This window comes from Oryzias melastigma, linkage group LG13 (assembly GCF_002922805.2).
Source record: "Oryzias melastigma strain HK-1 linkage group LG13, ASM292280v2, whole genome shotgun sequence".
Taxonomy (NCBI): Eukaryota; Metazoa; Chordata; class Actinopteri; order Beloniformes; family Adrianichthyidae; genus Oryzias; species Oryzias melastigma.
Genome location: NC_050524.1, coordinates 30580095 through 30600970, shown reverse-complemented (window position 1 = coordinate 30600970; position 20876 = coordinate 30580095). Strand labels below are relative to the sequence as shown.

The 20876-nt window shown below is 39.5% G+C and overlaps 2 protein-coding genes across 4 annotated transcripts in view; one reads left to right on the top strand and one right to left on the bottom strand.

The window, feature by feature from the left end:
- The window catches only part of LOC112149032 (von Willebrand factor A domain-containing protein 5A), a 307412-nt gene that overhangs the window by 25291 nt on the left and 261245 nt on the right, over positions 1-20876 (top strand). The window lies entirely within an intron of this gene.
- On the bottom strand, positions 537-15714 carry LOC112149031 (von Willebrand factor A domain-containing protein 7). Its single transcript, XM_024276475.2, has 17 exons — positions 15566-15714; positions 13152-13418; positions 12848-13081; positions 12655-12751; positions 11297-11419; positions 11037-11232; positions 10789-10958; positions 9473-9585; positions 8381-8497; positions 5150-5353; positions 4702-4834; positions 3421-3573; positions 3249-3341; positions 2889-3172; positions 1828-1964; positions 1587-1746; positions 537-1513 (listed from the first exon to the last, which is right to left on the bottom strand). Exons 2-17 carry the CDS (start codon positions 13392-13394, stop codon positions 953-955), a joined length of 3018 nt encoding a protein of 1005 aa, XP_024132243.1. The 5' UTR covers positions 13395-13418; positions 15566-15714; the 3' UTR covers positions 537-952.

Below are 20876 nucleotides of genomic sequence, written 5' to 3'. Positions count from 1 at the left end.
ACGGAGAGAAAATAGACTCACCCTAATGTCATGCATGAGCAATTCTTGTGTGAAGATGTGGTTTTGTGTGTGCTTCGCAAGCTAATTGTGTGTAATTTTTGAAAATTTGTCCATGATTTGGTTTCAAGCTGTTGTCATTTTAATTTGTGCATGTTTAATATTGTATTTTTTTTAAATTTAGTTGTTTTTGTACTTGTGCAGAAAATATATTGTATAAATTATAAAATCACGAGTTACGCACATATACAAAGTTACGTGCAAATCAAGAATTATGCACGCACAAAACTAGTTACGCATAAATCAAGAGTTACGCACAAAACAAGAATTACGCCTGCACAAGTCCAAAGTTACGCATGCAAAAATCCAAACCTATGCACAAATCAGGAATTATACACAAATCAAGAATTACACACAAAAAATCCAAACGTACGTAGAAATCAAGATTTACACAAAAAAATCCAGAATTACGCACACACAAATCCAAAACAACGCACAAATTAAGAATTACGCACAATTCAAAAATTACGCACAAATCAATAATTACACACAAAAAATCCAAACCTACACACAAATCCAAATCAATGCACAAATTAAGCATTACTCACAATTCAAGTGTTACGCACAAATCAAGAAATACGCACAAATCCAAAGCTACCCACAAATTAGAATTACACACAAATCCAAAGTTACGCACAAATCAAGAGTTAAGCACAATCCAAGCGCTTTGCACAAATCAGAACTATGCACACACAAATCCAAAGCAACTGACAAATCAAGCATCACACACAATTCAAGGATTACATACAAATCAAGAATTACGCACAAATCCAAATTACGCATGCAGACGTGGGGGTGAGTCTATTTTCACTTCATCCATTTCCCCTAAAACAGGACGTTTTCTGATTAAATAAGTAACTGCAGCAGTCATGACATCAAGGCACTGAAACCTGATTCAGACCAACAGAAACCACAGGAGGCTGGAAACAACGATGTTTGTAAACTCTGCTGCTGCAGTTCCGCTGGTGTCTGAGCTCCTGTCTGAGCTCCTTTGCTCCACAGACGTCAGACGACAGCGCTTCGTGTTTCCGGCTCTGTCCCACACCAGAACCTCCGCCTGAGCCGAGCAGCAGCTGGATGTGTAGTCCACCCACAGCGGCTGAGACGCCGTGTGTGCCCACGCAGAAATGTTCAACGGTGGGTCACCGGTCTTTAATCTGGTTTTGTGGTCACTGTGATGATGATGATGATGGTGGTGGTGGTCCTCGCTGGTCTTTTTGTCCTTGTGTGTTTGTTTCTTCATGTTGCCGGACTCGTCTAGGACGTCCTCCAGAAACGGGGCATTGTGAAACAAAGTTAAAATGCCTTCCCCCTTCTGCAGCTGCAGGGCAGCAAGGCCGGAGCGACCATTATCTGACACCACCAGGGACACACTCCAGCTGGACTGGGTGCAGACAGAAGGGCAGTCCGACTGGACTCGGGCAACGGAGCAAGACGGGGGAGACGTGTCGAGGTGCTGCAGATGAAGGCGATTCAAACATGTCATTGACAGAATGAGGAAGCAAAGCTGTGCTGTTGTCATTACTCACAGGAGGGATAACAGTCAGGTAGACCACAGCGTAGTTAGAGTCAGGTGAGTCCAGATCGTGCACGGTGAGAGTGAGCGTGACAGTCGCTCCTGCTCGAGCTGTGGCTGGAGTGAGGAGGTTGACCTCGCTGCGATACAATCCCTGTTCCGCAACAGGAAACCTGAGGAACAAAAGTGTAAGCAAAACAATCTTTTACAACAGAGATTTTTTTTTACTGTGAGGATGAATTGTTTTTCTTCACCTTTGAGCTCCTTTCATCTGAAGATAGTCACAGTCATCATCAGCTGTCAAAGTAAAGAGCCGAGCTGGTCCGTGGTTCAGGATTTCAAAGCCCACGGTGCTGATGTGACCTGGTACAAGAGGGGGCACTGCTGACACCTGAACACAGACAGACAGAACGGTTCTCAAAGATGCTGGAGAGACTGTTTCTGGGTTTGTTTTTTATGATGATGATTTTTTATGATTATGATGATATGAAGTCCCACTCTAATGAAAATCATGTTTGTTTTTTTTTAGTTTTTAACATGTACTTGTGGCATTTTTCTTATGAAAGAGAACAAATATAATAAGAAATCATTTTGTTTTTGCATTTCCGAGTATTTCTCCTTTTAAATCTCTGTCCATCGAACTGTCTCAGACAGACTCTGTTTGAATTTTGTTTTGTCACAACAGCTCTGCTGCACATGCACTAAACCCTCATCTGTTCCTAGTGTCTAGTTCAGGTTCTGGAGAAGAGAAGATGGTATCTTCACATTGACTGCAGTCAAATGAGCCGCCGTTCACATTTCTGTGGTCAAATCAGCATCACTGGATTTTTGGTGTGAGTTTCATCCAATACTTACGGTAGCAGGACTGAGAACGCTGGAAAATCTCCACCAGACTCCACGGAGCTTCTTGATGTGACCACGGAAATGTGAACGGCGGCTCATTTGACCGCAGCTGTAAAGGCTTTGACAACCATATCACGGGTAAAAAATTGGAAAATCTGTCATAAAGTTAGACACGCTAAGTTTATGCATGTTCGTGAAATCGCAGTTATAGAGACACTGGAGTCCCTTCCACTGCCATTCCACTGCCAGAGAACTGCTTAATCACGTGGAAGGTTTAAAATATTAATCACTTTTTTTTCCAATGAAAAGGTTAAACTGCCTAACTTCTGATCAAGACAAGACTTTAAATTATGATTACATTTCATGGCGATTAAGACATTCTCAGATAAAATGTTGTTAATACTTACAGTGCAATAAAACTCTTTAAAACCTAATAATTGTGTATGAAAATGCTCCTGTGTCTGACAGTTACCTGTATCTTAACGTGGGTGGGGTGAACCATCTCCGTGGAAACCCTCTCCACCTCGTTTCCTGTGCTGTCTCGGCCTGAAAGTTGAACACAGAAGGGAACCGTGGGCACCGACTCCACCAACCCCACGACTTCCCTCCAGGCCTGGAACGATGAAGAGGAGGAGATGTCCAGCTTCACCTGCTGAAGGCGCTCTCCTTTAGCCCCCAGCAGCGTAACATGGCTGAACGACACCTCCGTGTCTGAATCCCGGCTTGTGACATACATCACCAGAAAGGCGGGGGCACCTGTGCAAAGACAGCTCAGGTCTGTGAATGTGACTTCTACTCGACAGCTGCTTTATAACAACTAAAGAGCTTTCACCTGCTATGGGACTTCCCTCCACTCTAGCAAGGCCTGGATGCGTCTCATTGGCTAAAGTAGCAAAGTAATACAGGAAATCCACAGTGCTGTCACCTGAAGATGAAAGTTTTTTAGTTCCAATTAAAACATATAAACTAAAATAAAGAACTTAAATGTGTATTTCTGGTTTTACCGATCACATTAAAAGTGACGTGTCCTTCACTCACGACTCGGAGTTTCCAATGACCAGACTGTACAGGCAGCAACAGGCTGATGCGATACAGACCCTGAGAGTGCTCCAGCTCCGCCAAAGGGCCTTTCCCACTCAGCAGAGACTGGCTTTGGTCTGACAAAAGATGAAAGGATGAAGATCGATAAAAACTACTCATCCCCGAGGTATGGAGTTCATTTTGCACAGGTTGATGTTCGTAATTGTAAATTTTTCTTCTTTCTGCTCTTATTGTCTACAAAACTATATCTGACGCTATATACAATATAGTGTATATACACAATAGCATATATATATGTATTAGGGCCGGAAATCGATTAAAAATAATTAATCGCAAGACAAACTTAATTGTGATTAATCGCTATAAGTTTTTTTTTTTAGTCTCAGTATTTGCCAATCACTTATTATCTGCAAATAATCACAATATGAAATCACACACAAAACTCTACATTTAGAACATTTATTTTTAATTACTGCTGTCAATCAATTCCAAAAAAAATCAGATTAATCGCACTTTTGTGTTGTGATTAATCACGATTAATCGCAATTTACCAGGTAAAATGTATTTGTACAATATGGCACTGGTGCATGGATCAAATAGTCCACTTTTTGTGAAAAAGTGATCTAAACCACAGATGTAGCAAGAATAAAGTATTACAACCCGACTGAATATGTTTTTTTTGTAAGTAACCATAGTACAAGTGGGATAATACCCGACGAAATCTTTTAATGCACACTGTGGAAGCCTGAACCGCTGAGTTAAAGTGAAGGACTGTTTCTGTGGTTAATTCACGTTAATATATATTAACGTGTTACTCCTTTTTTATTAATCGCGTGTGTTAATGCCTTAATGTTCACAGCCCTTATAAATTTATATATATATACAATACCACAATACAACACAATACACTACAATATACAATACTAAATCGGCAGAGTGCTCTGTGCATATCTTTTTTAATGATTTATTAAAAGGGGCAGACGATATACGTTTTTCTTCTTTCTGTCCCCATTTCATTTTTTTTGTTTCCATCATGTTTGAGTTTACAACTCAAGGTTGTATTGCATGTTTTTCATTTTATTGAATAAAAATGAAAATTAAATTAAAAATTACATGCAAGGATCAAAAGATTTTAACTAGATTCTGCTAACATACAACTAATTTCTTTAGTTATATTGCCATTCATATATATATATATATATATATATATATATAAGTATTTTCCGAATGTCTATAAATATTACCTGATGGGCTGGTGAGGATACACTCAGCCAAAGTGCCAGTGATGTGCAAGATGACCTTTTTGACTGAGCTGTCCACTCTGAAGGAGTAATCTGAGATCAGCTCTGGACCACCTTCCACATGGAGGAGAGTCACCTGTAAAAATGTGCTTTCATTAGAATGTCTTCTGAACATGCAGCATAATTAGAAACACGTTTATTGTGTGTTTAGTGGAGATTGTGAGTGATTTTTGTAGCAATAAATGACTTCATTCAAGTTGTAGGAACTTGAACCTTTTTCACATTTGGGTTAAAATTAGTGCAGAAGCTAAACTATAATAAAGCCTGAAACATTTAATTCCTTTATCATCAGATGCAGGTGAAAGCACATCTTTACAGAATATTTTTTAGTATTTTAAACATTGTTGTGAAACAACAGAAGCAGAAGCTGTTATTTCTCTTCAACAAGTACCTTGTCAGCAGCTGTGTTGTCCTCCACTATGGCAGAAACCTCTTGGATGTCTAAGTCGGTGGTGAATATGGTCAGACCTCCTGAGAGGGAGGACAGGGAGGAGTACAGGGAAAAACGATCGGGAGGAAGAGGCTCCTTACTCCTCCTCTTCCTCCTCTTTCTTCCTGGTGTGTAGTATGGATCTTCAGTAAGGAGAAATGTAATCTGTGAGAATGGGAAATGAGAAGATGATCTGAGAAAAAGCACCAAATATGACAGCAGGACTTTTAAATTAAGATTTTGTGAAAAAAAAAAGGTTGATTCTTTTTGCACATATTTATGTGCGACCAGCACAAAAACTGTTGGAAGTTCATGTTGGTGGCCAATATGCACATCACTGCATTGCCCTCGCGGTTTTTTGGGCTAAATTTTGTTGTTGGCCATACATATTTAAGATTAAAGTTAAGTTAAATCAGCTGTCACGTACTGAGGTGTGTGAAATTTGTTCTCTGTATTTGACCCATCGCCTGGTGAGCTGTGGACACAGTAGCACTAGGGAACCATTTGGTGGCTAAAATATAACCATGACCATAACCCTAACCTTTTCTCCGGGTCTGTGTGGCCAAGAAAAAAGTTCAACACCAGCCGCAAGTAATTAGAAAATAATGTGCGCTTTCAAAAAAAAAAAAAGCATTTTTGTCTTGAATAAAAAAACAACTAAAACTGTTTTTTAAGTCACTTGTGCTACAATAGGTTTAATTATTGAACACACCTGATGCAGGTAAGCATGATTCTTGCTCGTCTCCTGATTCCTGCTTCCTCCTTACAATCCGGAGTGCCTTAGATGTGGATTCATTCTGATGTTGAGCTGCTTTGTCAAAATATCGGTCTGCTTTTTTACAAACTGTAAACACTAGCTGCGTTTCCATTACTCAGATGCGGAAAACTTTATCGAAATTCCACAAATGTACAAAAAAAACACAATTTTGCCATTACACTGATTCCATTAAATCATGATTATGCAAATAAACACAAACCAACCTACACGATAAGTCATTAAAGACTCAGTGATAGATGAGAACAAGAATTTTTGTGATTTGAATCACTAAAACTTTGTGATTTAAATCGTTTGGTTGACGTAACAGCAGTGCACAGCCTCTCCACTGACAGTCGCAGATGCACCTGAAAAGCCTGTTTTAAAAGAGCCATTCTAACAAGTTAGCAGCTGGATCTTTTTTTCTGTTTGAAAACACGACAAGATCCATTCAAGTTTCTGTCACGACACTAGCGCTCATCCTCATCTGTCAAAGGCTTGCATCTTATGAAGTGATTGGTGATTTTACGGAGGAATTCTGTTTATCTTATTTTGAGTTGTGAAGCTTTGGGATCTCTCGTGGCGTCCGCGGTGCCACGCTCAGGACAGCCTCTTCCTACCAAGAAGCATGTTTAAATATTAAAAAAGTGTTTCCATTGCAGTTTTGAGAAAAATGTACCAAAAATCACCTCCTCCAAACGCAAAAACCTTTTTTTTTTTATAAATGTGAGTTTTTTGAAATTGTGGTGTTCAACATTCAACAAATTTATTATATTTATTATAATTTTATCATTAATGGAAATGCAGCTAATGTTAGGTATTATTGTAAATAAGCTAACGCAGCGAACCTGTAGCGGTGTTGGACTGTGTTTCTTTGAGTTACTTTTTACATTTTTAAGTTTTTTTTTCATATTACAGACAAGGTTGGTAGTAATAGGTACTGTGAATACTATGTGAATATTATGTGTAGCTCAGGCATCTCCAATGCTACGTGGTAGATATAAGACAACATTTTCTTTTAATATCAGAACAAAATCTCTCAATTTGCCTATAAATGCTTTCTGAAAATCTAATTTTCTTGCTTTTCACTAATCCATTATTTATACCTAAAATGGCCAGAAGGGGGCGCACAGGGCTAGTCTCACTCATTTGAGTAAAATGAGGAAATTGCTCGACGTGTTTTTTTCTTTCTCTTTTCAGGTAATTATTAATTGGAAGTTTTTCATAAACTGTTCTTGAAGTGTCACTTAAAGGTTTTTTGGATTAGTTTACATTAGTTTATGTGGAAAAAAAGTAATTTAGTAACATTCAGTTATCAAGCACGCGGTTGAATGGCGTCCACCTGTTATTTTGAATGAAGCACAACCAAAGTTAAAATGTTTCGTCATGTTCTCTTGTAAGCCGTGTTTAAAATTCTAAAGTGTTTGAAAATATGACTGAAAGCTCGACATGTTTTCTTTCTCTTCTTGAGCTGTTGCTCTGCTTGTTTTACCGCTAACCAAACCTCAGTGATTCTTGATTAGCTGATTGAATGATCCCAGATTCTGATTAACAGAACACAGATGCAGGTGAGCAGCAATTAGTGAATCAAGGTTAGCTGCAAAACAAGCAGGACAGCAGCTCACGAGGAAAAAGGTTGGAGACCACTAGTATAGTATGTCACAAACAAGTTATATGTCTGTCCAAATTCCCCTCCTGTGCACTATGTAGTACGTTCACCATGTTGTGGTGCTGTCAGAATCTCTGGTTCCAAAGTCGAGTGCACTAGAAATATCCCAAAAGTCGTTGTGAAGAACTAGTGTGCGTCAATGATGAACTTGAAAAAAATGTTTAAATGTTTTTTTTTTTTTTTACAAACCATCCACATTTTCATCATTAGAAACCAGTGGAGTCACAAACAAACATTGTGAAATGTTTGTAATGATTAGATTTTCACTTTGTGAAATCGGTGATGTCATATCTGGCGTAAAAAAGTAGTGAGCATGGTGTCCAAATTCCTTGTAAAATCCAGGCCAGTGTATAATCCTGCACTAAATAGTTTTTTAGTTGTTAGTGATTAGGGTGGGAATTCAGACATAGCCATACAGAGTCATTCTGAACACAGTTAATAAAGACTGAACTCAATTCTGACTCTTTCGTCTCTCTTTATGTGTTGTATAGTTCGGTTTGCCTCATAAGATCAAAATAAACCATTCATTGGTGGTGATCCTCACAATCTGGTGTGCCTATAGTGCGGATAACATGATAAAAGTTTCCTCAGTTTCATTTTAAATCTATTTCCTAAATGACTGTCACATAAAATAGAACTTTCTGACTGAAAACTCAAATTAAAAACAAAGAATATGTCATTGCAAAGATCAAATGTGGATGGGAAGGTTGTCTAAACATTTTGCTGCTTACTGATAAGCTGAGAGCGGTGGGTTCGTCTCCACGGTTACCTTGCTCTGTTTCTTCAGGGCGAGAGCCTTCACTGCATCAAACAAATGAGCGTCTTTGGGGGAGGCGTCGGTGAACACAAAGATGTCTGACAGAGGAGGACTGTGGGTCAGCGCCAGCTATGGGAAAAAAAGAGCTTGTTAGCAGCAGATGGAATTCGATCATCACCTGTATTTCCTAACCAGAAAATTAACCGAAAGAATTTGTTAAAAAAAATAAAATCCCAACAATTGCATTTTCAAACAAACAGTCCAATCAGGTGACAGCGACCACATCATGGGGTTTGTCATGATAATGCCATGGTGCCGTGGTCAGACCAATGTGGTTTCATATCATAAAGACACCCCTCACAGCCACAACGGAGCAAAACCCTGAGGACCGTGTCAAGAAAACACGTACAAAAATATGCACAATCCATTATGTACTTTTGCATTTGATGAATAGTTTCTTGCATAAAACAATGTGGAATGGAGCTTGTAAATAAGTCAGTATTGATTTAGAATCATGATCATTAAAGCTGACATAAGTTATGTCTATTTCTAACTATCTGTGCTTTACCAGCGATCTTAGTAAATCAAGCTCATAAAAACAGGCAGTAAAAAGACCTCCTTTAGAAAGGATGAAGCAAATACTGTGTCTCTTTCCCAAAACAGGCAGACCGAGACCTCCGAGGTGACCTGGAAATGGTCTCAGCTGACCCAGCTCAGGGTCTAGGCTGGGCAGGTCCAACTGGATCGCCATTCTTTAAAATTATCCCATGTTTTGGCATGTTTTGTTTGGTCACAATTAGGACATGCAGAACAAATTATGCTTCAATTCAGTGATTCAGTTATCTATGTTTCTGTCTATTAGTGCCCAGTTGACTCTTTTTGACCCTCCACAGTTCTGTTTTTTTAATCAAAGCAGCAAATTGAATTAATCATAAACTAAATTCTTCGTAATTGATTTTTTTAAATGGCTTTCCAAAATGTCTTTTTCAATTTCCTTTAGGTCTTTAACATGTCTGACTTATGGTTTAGGACGTCTCTACAGCACACAACCACACATGCAAACACATGGACCCACCACATCACGCACGACATCATCATTTTTACCAGAATGGCTGAAAGGCACATTTCAGGTTCATCTCCTCCTCCCAGAGCTATCAGGTTCTCCAAGTGCTGCATGAAAGTATTTGGGTCTTCTTCTTCATATACCGGTCCCACATCTGCAGAGTCGACACAAAAAGAGGCAGTTAAACAGAAGCAAATCCTTGCAGAAAGAGTTTAAAAAAACAGTTACACATTAGAACAGATGTTTTCCTAAAACAATGCAATTGGAAAACATCATCATAGGAATATAATTTTAAAAATTAACAAACTTAAATGATGGCATTGGAATTTTTGCTATGAGCCTCCAAAGTAAAAAAAAAAAAAAAAAAAAAAAATCTTAGGAAATTGTAGTGCTGGGCGATATGACGATACATATCTTGTGGGCAATAGTAAAGTTATCGTGCCATTTCTCTTACATTAATTTTTATTTGTTTATTTTTATTGCTGAACATTTGTGCAAAGAAACTAGAAATAGTGATTTACAATGCTGTGGAAAGCTGCACATTACATTACTCCCTAATAGCTCAGTCTGCTCAAAAATGAACGTCATCATGTTAACAATCAAAGGAACATGGTCATTTTTAAAAAATCTAACATGGCAGAGATGCTTAAACCAATAACTAATAATTTTATATGAATCAATTGTTGTTTGTCCAACATATATATTTTTCTTTTTGTTCCAGATACCTGAGATGTCAGGGTAAAATCTTTCTTTAGACCAGGGGTGTCAAACCCTCTTTGGTTCAGGGGGCACATTCAACCCGTCTGATCTCATGTGGGCGGGGCCAGAATCATAGGAGCAAAATAACCCATAGTCAACTTGTAAAATGTAGTTTTGTCTTTGTTTTGTTTTTTCTCTGTTGGAAAAATTGCTTCCATCAACCTAGTAGAATAATCACTTCTTATTACACTGGTTATTATAATTATTTCTTTTCCTCTTGTTATACCGGTCTAGCATTTCTTTTGCTCCCCCTAGTGGCGGAATCATGCATTGCGGTCATTTCTTTGAAGATTCATAACTCGACACAGGAATTGGCTAGAAACTTGCTTTTTTCCCCCAGCATCCTTATAAGATTTTCTCTTCATGACTGGACCAGATTAAACCATCTGGCGGGTCGGATACGACCCGTGAGCCATATGTTTGACATCCTTTTTGCAGTGATTTTACACATTTTATCTGAAATTTGTGTCATTCTTGTCCATATAGTCTTTAGAGTTGTGAAAATGTATCTAAATAAATTTGTTTATTTTTCTCAGACGCGCAAAACGAGACATTGTAAGGTCGAGGAATGGAGATGTGTCATCCCTGAAACTGTTACCTGGGTCATGAAAGGGCACGAGCACAAATGTACTGGTCTGCTGGAGGCTGCTGGTTCGACTCTGGATGATGGAGTGAGCTCTGAGACGGGCGGCAGTGATCTCCTCAAACATGCTGCCGGTGGTGTCCAGGACAAACACCAATGCAGGCTTCTGCTTCACGCTGAAGAGCCTGTTCAAGAAGGAAGTTTGGAGAAAACTCATGAAAGCTTTGTGTCTCTGCAGGTGTTTGAAATGGTGGTTAACTCACCGAAGGAGGGCTTCATCTCCCACAGTGTCCTTGAGGTCTCTCAGAACAGTCTGAGTGGCTTCAGTAGCTAAAGCAGCAGCTTCTTTGTGAAGATAATGATGAGGGGAGAAAACTGGTGAGGTGCTGTCCTTATTAATCCCCCCTTTGGCTCTCAGGGCTGTGTTCTTGTCCAGGATTCCTCCATGACTGCATTTGCCTGATTGACAAATTTCGTCAAAAGTTACGCTTTTGGTGAAGTTTGCAGAAGACCAAAGTTTTACCATGAGGTTTAGAGATGGAGCTGCTCGGATATCCAGAGGTGAGAAGCTGAGTGTGTGTCACAGCTGGGAGGAGGTTGTTTCGGCACGTGGCGGTGAAACAGTCCGAGCAGGTAGGTTTGTCTTCTGCAGATGTGAAAGACCAACACTGAAGCTGTGCTGCAAACTTCATTTAACAGCCATTGACTGTATAAGAGAACTGGACCGAGTGAGTGTGACGTCACCCAAAGAAAATGATTAATTAATTGATTTCATCAAATTAAGTCAATTCAGTCACAATTTTTTAGCTCTACAGCCCTCACCGTGTTGGAACCAGAGTTGGTTTTATTCCACGTTTCTATAGCAACCACTCTCTTCTATCACCAGTATGTCCGAAGACCACACCCCTTAAACTGAAGGCGGGTTCAGGAAAATCTGTCAATCAAAAACTTCAAACGTTCGAAGCAAAGCCGCCTATTTTTATTGAGACATCTGATTGGTCAGTTTATTACTTGACAAACTTGCTCTACAGCAAAAATATGAAAAAAAAGAAAAGCAATAATGTGTTAAAAAATAAGGTATCAGAGAAAAACTTTTTTTTTTTTCTGGAAAAAATAATAATAGGGGTGTAGAAAAAAAAAAATCAGCCAAATATTGAGATACTTGTATCGATTTAAAATACTGACATGAGGATACTTTCATTATTTTTTAGCATCCTTCAGTTCTCAATTTTGTTTTCTCCCATTTTTCCCAAGCTATTGTGGAAATCAGACAATGTTGATTGTTCTCTTTAAGAAAAAAACATTTCTTAATTTACCAAAAGAAAAGCACCATGAATTTACTTGGGTAAAAGCAACTTGTTTATGAGATAAAAGTTGTGATCATTAGATAAAATGAAGTTTATCAGCTTATTACAACAAACTCATATTCAGGTAGAGTTATTTTCAAAGTCATACTCCTTAAAAAATAGTAAAAATTGTTCAGGTACAGTCTTGGGATATCACGATGTATATCACATCATGAGTTGGGCATCGCAATATGTATCGTATCGCCAGATAACACTACTACAATAAAACATGAGGGGGGGGGGTCACTCAGTGCAGCTTTCTTATACAGTCTATGTTGTGAGTGTTGTGTTGTGACCCTAAAGTGTTGTGAACTTAAAGTGTTGTGTTGTGACACCAAAGGGTTGTTTTGTGAATTCAAAGCCTTGTGTTGTGACCCGAAAGTGTTTTATTGTGAACTTAAAATGTTGTGTTGTGAACTTAAAGCATTATGTTGTGACCCTATAGTGCTGTATTGTGACACTAAAGTGTTGTGATCTTACACAGTCTATGTTGTGAGCTCAGGATGAGTTCACAGCTATGGAGAGAGAGTATCACCTGGGGCGACAGGTATGGCAGCTTCCTCTGGCTGCATCAGGTGGAGATAGATGGATTTTTGACCCATCTCCACCCAATTACTGTGACTGTAAAAATCCTGAAAAGGGTTTTTAGATCATTAAGATTTTTTAAAACTGGTCAAATGAAAATGTTCAAAGCTAAGTCCTGAAAGCAATAGTTTATCTGTACAGACCTGGAGGGAATGGAATAGCTGACCCAAGCTGTAACGGGCGCTTTGGTATTCCTTTGCTCGCACTGACAGGACGGTCTGCGTCCATAACTGTCGTAGCATCGCTATGCTGTCTTTGATGCGCTCCGAGTCAAAGTGGTAAACCGGATTGGACTGGGTGGACGTTGTGAAGTCTGTGTCTGCATTGGAGCTTACGACCTCCCCGACGGCTCTCCAGAAGGCACGGCCGAGTCTGACCTGCATGGTCAAGAGCCTTAGTGTTCACAAGCAAACGTTCCTTCAACATCCACAGAGAAGACACGCTCACCTCATCCTCTGCAAGAGCTCTGTGCTGGTCTGTGGCATCCCTCAGAACCTCCAGAGTCACCGTCAGGATAGCCTGCTCCGTCATGTACTGATGTGTGTGTGAATCCCAGGAAAGGGTCAACACTCGGGACCAAAAGTTGGGGAGGAAGCCCTCGCTTGGTAAAGGCAGGAGTGGAAGGGAGGCAAAAATAAACCACAGCACCTGTTTGCCACTTAGCGCCCTGATCCATCCTTCCTGAGTCATTATGGGCTGCAGGGACGGTGAGCACTGCACAGAATTAAGGATGTTAGCTGTATTACAAGTTCATGAACAGTTGAAAACTACTTAGAGGGCAGGAGTTCACACAGGCCAAAGAGCTGCACCGAAAATGATGGTCTGCTTGTTAAATCTGGCAAACATGACCTCTATTGTGTTCTATTGAGCACGCTTGTGTGATTGTCTATCATCACCCACTCCTCCACTCCTCCCCCCACCCCCGATTCCTCCACTCGGACTATTCTCTTTTCGGCTGTACAGAGGCCCCTTTTGTTCTACAGCATCTTTATTCAAGAACAATACTTTGGGTTGGTTCTCACAGTGTCTGCTTTTACAAATGACTAAAACAAAGCAAGGAGCCTTTTACGCTGAAAAATGTCACAGTTCATTCATTCCTATTTACCTCAAACGTGTAGTTGCTTCTTCTTGTATAGAATTATATTGGGGCCAATATTATTTGAAACCCAATTAAAACAAATTTAAAAAATATTAGTGTTTGGCCAAAAAAAAGTAAAATGTCCAAAACTTGTAGCTATTCTAAAATAAATATAATTATTTCCAGCTTCAAATGTTCAGTTTTTTTAGGTTTCAAAACTCAAAATTTTAATTTTAAAAGTTTTTTTTTAATCAGTTTCAAATAACTTTTTTCACTTACTACTCTTCTTTTTTTTAACTTGTTTTCAAATTTGAAAATTTCAAACCTTTGGCCCCGTTTTTGCGCATTGGGACGGGGCTAACAGGAAGGACCAATCAAAATCAATGAGGGTGGTAACTTCAGTCCTGGTCCGCTCACAGACTCTGAGAACTTGGATATTTACAGTCAGAAAATGGCTGTATTATCTGTACTATCATAGTCTGACGTTGTCCCAAGAAGGGAAAAAAAATTGTCCCAAGACAGACATAAAAATCTGAGTTCTAGCCCATTTAAAGCACCATCTTATTGTGAAAATACAGACATAGAAAACATCCTAATGCTAGCATAAAATGGCTAAAACACTGTAGGAGCTCCAGTTATCTCCTGAGGCCAAATGGCTTGTGGACTTGAACTTTAACATTTTCTCATGCAGGAAATGGGAGTTCGAGCCCCACGGCAAGCACAGTAGGTTCTTCATGTTTATCTTTTTCTTTTGCTGACTTTTAGAAACATTATTATTTAGATCGTACATATTTTTTTCTTTTTTGCTCCTCCTCTTCTTTTACTCTTTTTGTTTTGACAAGTATACATTACTTAATTAACTTTTGAAAACATCAAAACATACTTTCTTTGTCGCAGACAATAAAGGAATCTCCTTTTGTAGCAAACAAATTACTAAATCAACAATCTGTCACAGCAGTAACACTTGATTCCTGTTTAAAAATGTGAGAAATGTATGAATGAATGAATCTTTAGTGAAAATCTGATGCCTACGTCCTGCACCGTGTAGTGGATCGGCCTTATTAACCCTACAGAACAAAGTTTTATATACAGCTCACTAGTGGCGCACCAGTGATGCACAGAGCTTAGTAGGACTCAACCGGGTTTGTATCCCACTGTTGCAGGTTTTAGCTTTAAAAAAAAAAACATTGTTACATTTTGTTATTGTGCATTACTGTATAATAGCTGTTGTTTTAAAAAAGTTGTTCATATTACAAAAAATTGAAAAATGAAAAAAAGTTTTGAAATTGAAATTCTGAGTTAAGAACATTTGAAGCTGAAAATAATTCTGATTATTTTAGAATAATTTAAATTTGTTTTTATGTGGGTTTCAAATAAAATTGGCCTCAATATAGCTCCATACTCTCTGCACTTGTGTTGTCTTGTAATAATTTAAAAAAGTGAAACTTACATTTTCGTCCCCTTTGAGTTCTTTATTAGCATTCCTGTTTTCTATTGCAAAAACATGCACGTTTTTACCATAAATTTACCCTTTAACACCTATGGTGTCGCCAGTGACGCTTAAACACAACATTTTAACATATTGTAACTCGTTGAGGCGCTTTTCTCCTTCAGAATCTGCTGGAAGTATCGTGTTAAAAGTTGAAAAGTTACTCTAAAGCAAAGAACATGAACACTGGAGCTCCGGTGTTCAAGGGTTAATCAAACTTCTTAATCCTGAACATGCATGGATGAATCGGTTGCTTATATTTTGTCACAAATAAAGATTTGAGTATATTCTTACCTCAGTTCATTCTGGTTCCTCCTAGATCTTCAGATTGAGATCAAACAGTGCAGAGGCATAACAAACCAAAGTTCATGTGACGTTCACCACAACCTGTCATCACCATCACTGCGTTCAGGACCGTCAGCCATGAAAAACATTCAACCTTCATTAAAGTGTGTCCTTGGAAGATTTTTGCTTAGTGATAAAAATAAAGAATCCAAAAAAGAGAAGCACTATGTTGAGCTCAGATGTAAGAGTAAATGAAAGGTACGTGAGTTTTTTAGGGTTTCACACCACGAGGCAGAAGTCCCCTTTTTCTAAAGCCCCGCCTTACCCCCATTAATCCGCGGTGCACCGATTCACTACAATAGGGCCGCATATATTAGCAGTCGGGATATTCAGTTTGGTTGACCCCAACCCCCCTCTTAGTCTGTCATTTATGCACACAAAGCCAAAAACACCACAAACTGTGTGTAGTGTCTCCTGGACAACAAGTGGCAGTGGAAAGGAGGACATTCGTTAGAGGTTCACCTTTAAAAATAAATGTGAAGGAGCAGTCTGCAGCTGTTACTAGAAACATAGTTCTTAACTTAGTTTGAGATTTAAAGTAAAATAAGAAGAAAGCTGTATAATAAATAGTCCAGCCTCAGCAGATGTTCGTGTTTCCCAGAAAGTAGATGTGTGGGAAAAGAGAAAAGAACTAGAAGATCTCTGCATGAGTGGTGAGGTGAAGCTTGAACGCTTCAACCACAGACTTCATCAGTCATGTAAACCACATGCTGCAGGTGCAGCCTCCTGCACCGTGCATCTACACACTCAAACCCATTCTTCATTCAGTCTTTCTGGATAAAAACTTTGCACTACACTGCACAACAAACTTGAGCAAACCTAAAAAATTGACTGACAAACAAAAACAAGCTCTGTTACTATTGATTTAAATTGGTTCAACGACTATTTTAATTCCCACTTCGGTTGTCTTTTGATCTGTTGTAAAAGAGTTCCCAGTGGTTCCCAATGGCCATAATTTAGATATCTAATAGATATGTTCATGCCTAGTGGGCTAATTAAGGTTTTGTTATGCTGGATTTACCTTTTCAGATAACCTCGTATTCTCAAAAACACAAGGACCATTTCCTTTTCATTAACATTTGTAAGAAAAGCAAACATTTCTTCTTGTCCTTTCTCAGTCTTTTATTTTGCATTTGTTAAAGGGGCCATACCATGGCCCAATCCAGGTTCTTCTCCTTTCCCTTCCCCTTAGCCCTTCCCCTTGATTTGGAGTGGCAGTTGAAGTCGAAGTCGTGTCCGGAGTATTATTTTTTAAATTTCACACTCCCAATGGAGGGGTTCAAAGTTCAACAGCGTGAGGGTAGACCACGTCATGTTGAGAAGCGCTTTTCTTCACTTTTGTGCACTCTGAACCACAGAAGTTTAGATTTAAATGTAAGTAATGACTTTCTGTTGTAGTGTGACCTTTTAAAGTAATAAAAACGCTGTTATATGTATATTCAAGCGGTAAAGCTAGTGGACCTGTGATTACTGATGACGTCATGGAACAAAATCCAAAATATTAGACACTATTTTTTCATCACCCTCCGTTTTGAGGGCTAAATGAAGAGGAAGAGAAAAGGGAAGAATTCCGATTGGGCCCTGATTTTGTTAAGTCTTTCAGAGTAAACTATATCCATATAAAGTATCATATATTACTTTAGGAAAACTAAAAATCAAATTATTTATAAAAATATTTATTTTTGTGGACTTTTTTGTACCAGAAGGTAGAACGACTCGATCTATATGAGGCTACACCTTCAGCTGAGGGTGCCCCCCACTGAGGTCAAAATTTAGGGATTTTTTTTTATTTTTTATGTTGATGTAGGCCTATGCAGTGCAGCTTGGGTGTTTATCCCCAAAATTTGGTACAGACAGAATGGTGATGGCTAATGGGTTCATTTTGTGGTGAAATTTGGTCAAAAAATGTAGACAACACCAGGTGAACATTTCAGGATTTATTGAAATGACATATAATCTCCATATCAATATTCCTCTTTCATGCAGAGCCGTTTGCCTTTCTGCCCTTGCTCAACAATCCACATTTAAACTAGTTCCACAAATTTGTCGCTTGCTTTCCCCTCCAGGAAATAGTATGCTCCCTTTCTTTTGCTGGCTTCCCAATATCCCCTGTCTGCTTGTGCCATTCTCTGATACGTTTAGGATCCATCTCAACATGTGTAGATTTCTCACCACCCCACATGCATCTATCCCACCGCACAAAGGTTGATCTTGGCCAGCTGCACAAACTCAAAGCACAAACAACAGGTCTTCTATAAATTCTTCCTACCCGTGATTCTGCCACACTTACTGCACATGCGCAAATTAAAAATACATAATATTTTTCAGTCTTAGCGAACAACCCATAAATCTGTGCTACCCCTCCAGCACAGCTGTCCCACATGTCCGACCCCTCTCTGAGGCTGTGCTGCTACCCATAATTCTGTCCTACTACGGGGGGTGTTGGGATGCTAGCTGATAACCGTTAGCTTAACCTGCTAGCTTCACAGACAATTTTTTTTTTTAGACAAAAATCATAAACATATATGAGAAAAAAGAAACATCAATCCAAAAAACCTTGGGGTTCAATATACTTCAATTTTTTCAAAAATCAAATTAGTTCGAATTTCCTCTTTGTTTTGACAACAGATGATGTGGCACTATTTGAATGCTGCTGCTGGAGGCCCTCATCCAATCAGGAGTGCCGAACAATTTGGGCACCAATCTGCAAACAGGAAGTGGAAAAAAAAAACAGGGAAAGACAAAGAAACCTCCACTTCCAGAAAACCAAAGAAAAGAGAAACAGAAAAAAAAACATTTAAAACGTACAAATAAAACAATACATACGGCCTCAGCCGTAACACCCCCCAAACCTAAGGGAAAACTTCTGCCCCCCCAAGAAGCCTTCACTTTGGATGAGTGACTGCGCGAAAAAGCATCCGCTACCAGATACTCAGCCCCTTTCTTGTGTTTAATTTGCAGGTTAAAGTCCTGCATCAACAATGACCACCTCATGAGTCTCTGGTTGGAGTTTTGTATTCTGTTTAAAAAGACCAGAGGGTTGTGATCAGTGTAAACAGTAACAGGGTGAGAACTGAAACCAACGTAGACTTCAAAATGCTGGAGTGCCAGCAACAGAGAAAGTGCTTCTTTCTCAACGGTACTGTACCGGGTTTGATGAATGTTAAATTTCTTGGAAAAATAAGAAAGAGGATGCTCCACGCCATGTTCATCTTCTTGCAGCAGAACTGCCCCATCTCCACAATCACTGGCATCCACCTCCAACCTAAAGGGACGCTCAAAATCTGGAGCAGCCAGGACAGGGGCACTGCAAAGAAGAGCTTTGACAGAATTAAATGAATTCTGACATTCAGCCGACCAAATGAAAGGACTAGTTAAAGGAGTGACAACGTCTGCAAAGTTACGGCAGAACCCTGGGTAGTACCCTGCCATCCCTAAGAACCGATGGAGTTCCTTGCGGTTCTGAGGAGCTGGGAAATCAAGGATGGCTAGAACCTTTGCAGTAAGGGGACGAATTCGGCCCTGGCCTACTTCTTTCCCCAAGTAGGTGACAGTGGCCTTACCAAAGTCACATTTGGCTAAGTTCAGTGTGAGGGAAGCTCTACTTAGCCGCTCAAAAACAATTTTCAAATTTCTTAAATGTTCGTTCCATCACATTTTGTTTGGTTTCATCAGTACTGGACAGAAATATGTCTTTTAAAAGTTTCAGAGGACCACGAACAGTGTGACCAAACACAAGCTCTGCCGGACTGAATCCAGTGGATTCTTGGACACTTTCTCGGGTCGCTAACGTGAAAAAAGGCAGACCTTCATCCCACTCTTTGCCAGACTCTTAACAGAACACAACACTCATCTGACAGACGTGACATGATTTACAATATTTGGAGACGTCAGATTTCAACCCTGGCCAGAAAAAAATGGCGTAAAATTAGATTGTAAGTTTTTCTTACCCCCAAGTGACCAGATGGTCCATCATGGGCTTGGCTGAGAATCCGGGAACGGTACTTTTCCGGTACAATGACTTGCTGAATGACATTCCATCCCAAATTACCAAGTGCGAGAGGTACAATACATCAGAAGATGTTGATGAGAATTGAAAAGTTGTCTTATCAGAACAATATCATTTTCATACCATCTAGGGAAAAAAATATTTTTGTATTGCACATTACTGATATTCCAATTAAAGCAAGATTCTGGAAAAAAAATTGTGTTCATAAATTAGTTTCCAGGCCAGCAGAGCTTGTGTCACGTAGGTGTAAGGGAGGGGGCCAACTATGGAGATCCGCTGGGGAGACGACTGGGCACCCAATAATGCAGCAAGTCAAGAGACTGTTTGACACTCAATTTACTAAAACATAAAATGTCCATAAAATCTAAAAAACATTAAAAGATGTAAAAAAAAAAAAAAAAAGAAAAAGAAAAAAAAAAGCTATAAGGAAAGAAATCAGAGTTTGCTCCATAAAATCTTCAAGGCCTAAACAGAAGAGAGATCTTTTCAAAGAAATCACTGCTTTCACCCCACTCTTCCTGGGGATAGGTCTCCCTCTTTTCACCTTGTCCCCCACCAGCAAAGAAGATGTCCACACAACTACAACATGCAAAAATATGTGTATCAAGCCCCCAAAGGATAACAAAATCACAATAAACTCTTAAAGAAAATATAGTCCCAAAACAAAATACTGCTGGTGGGTCAACTTACTTTGAGAAGTGACGCCGATGTCCCACTGCTTCTCTGATGAATTGAAACGAGGGGGAGCGGTAGGAAGGGGGCGTACTGGAGAACTTACACAGGTGATCCTCCTCCATGCGTGTAGCACCAGCAGGCGGCCCTCTTCATCCATGCATGTGGCGGCGGCAGGTGGCCCTCTGAGCGGGGCGTCGACAGGTGATCACTGTACGTTTGACAGCGACAGTGTCTTCCCCGCCCCGCCCCAATTTACTCCACCTTGTGGCGTCTGAACGTGTCCGCTCGGTCTCTCCATCCCCTTCCCCCCTTGCTGCTTTTTCCGCCCGCTCCGGAAGGCCTATGGACATAAATAAAAAACCCTCCCAAGACAGTAACCACACCTCCCACAGGTGTACTCAATTAACCCCTACATCAGCCTCCTCTGACACTTGCTTATAAACGTTTAAAAGTTTTGTGGATAATTTTACGATTTTATAATTACATTTAAGCAAGAACTTAATGCCTCCCATTGTTTCAAATATATAGTTGAAAAATACATTCCAGATATTATCTTCTCCTTATGGTAAATTAATT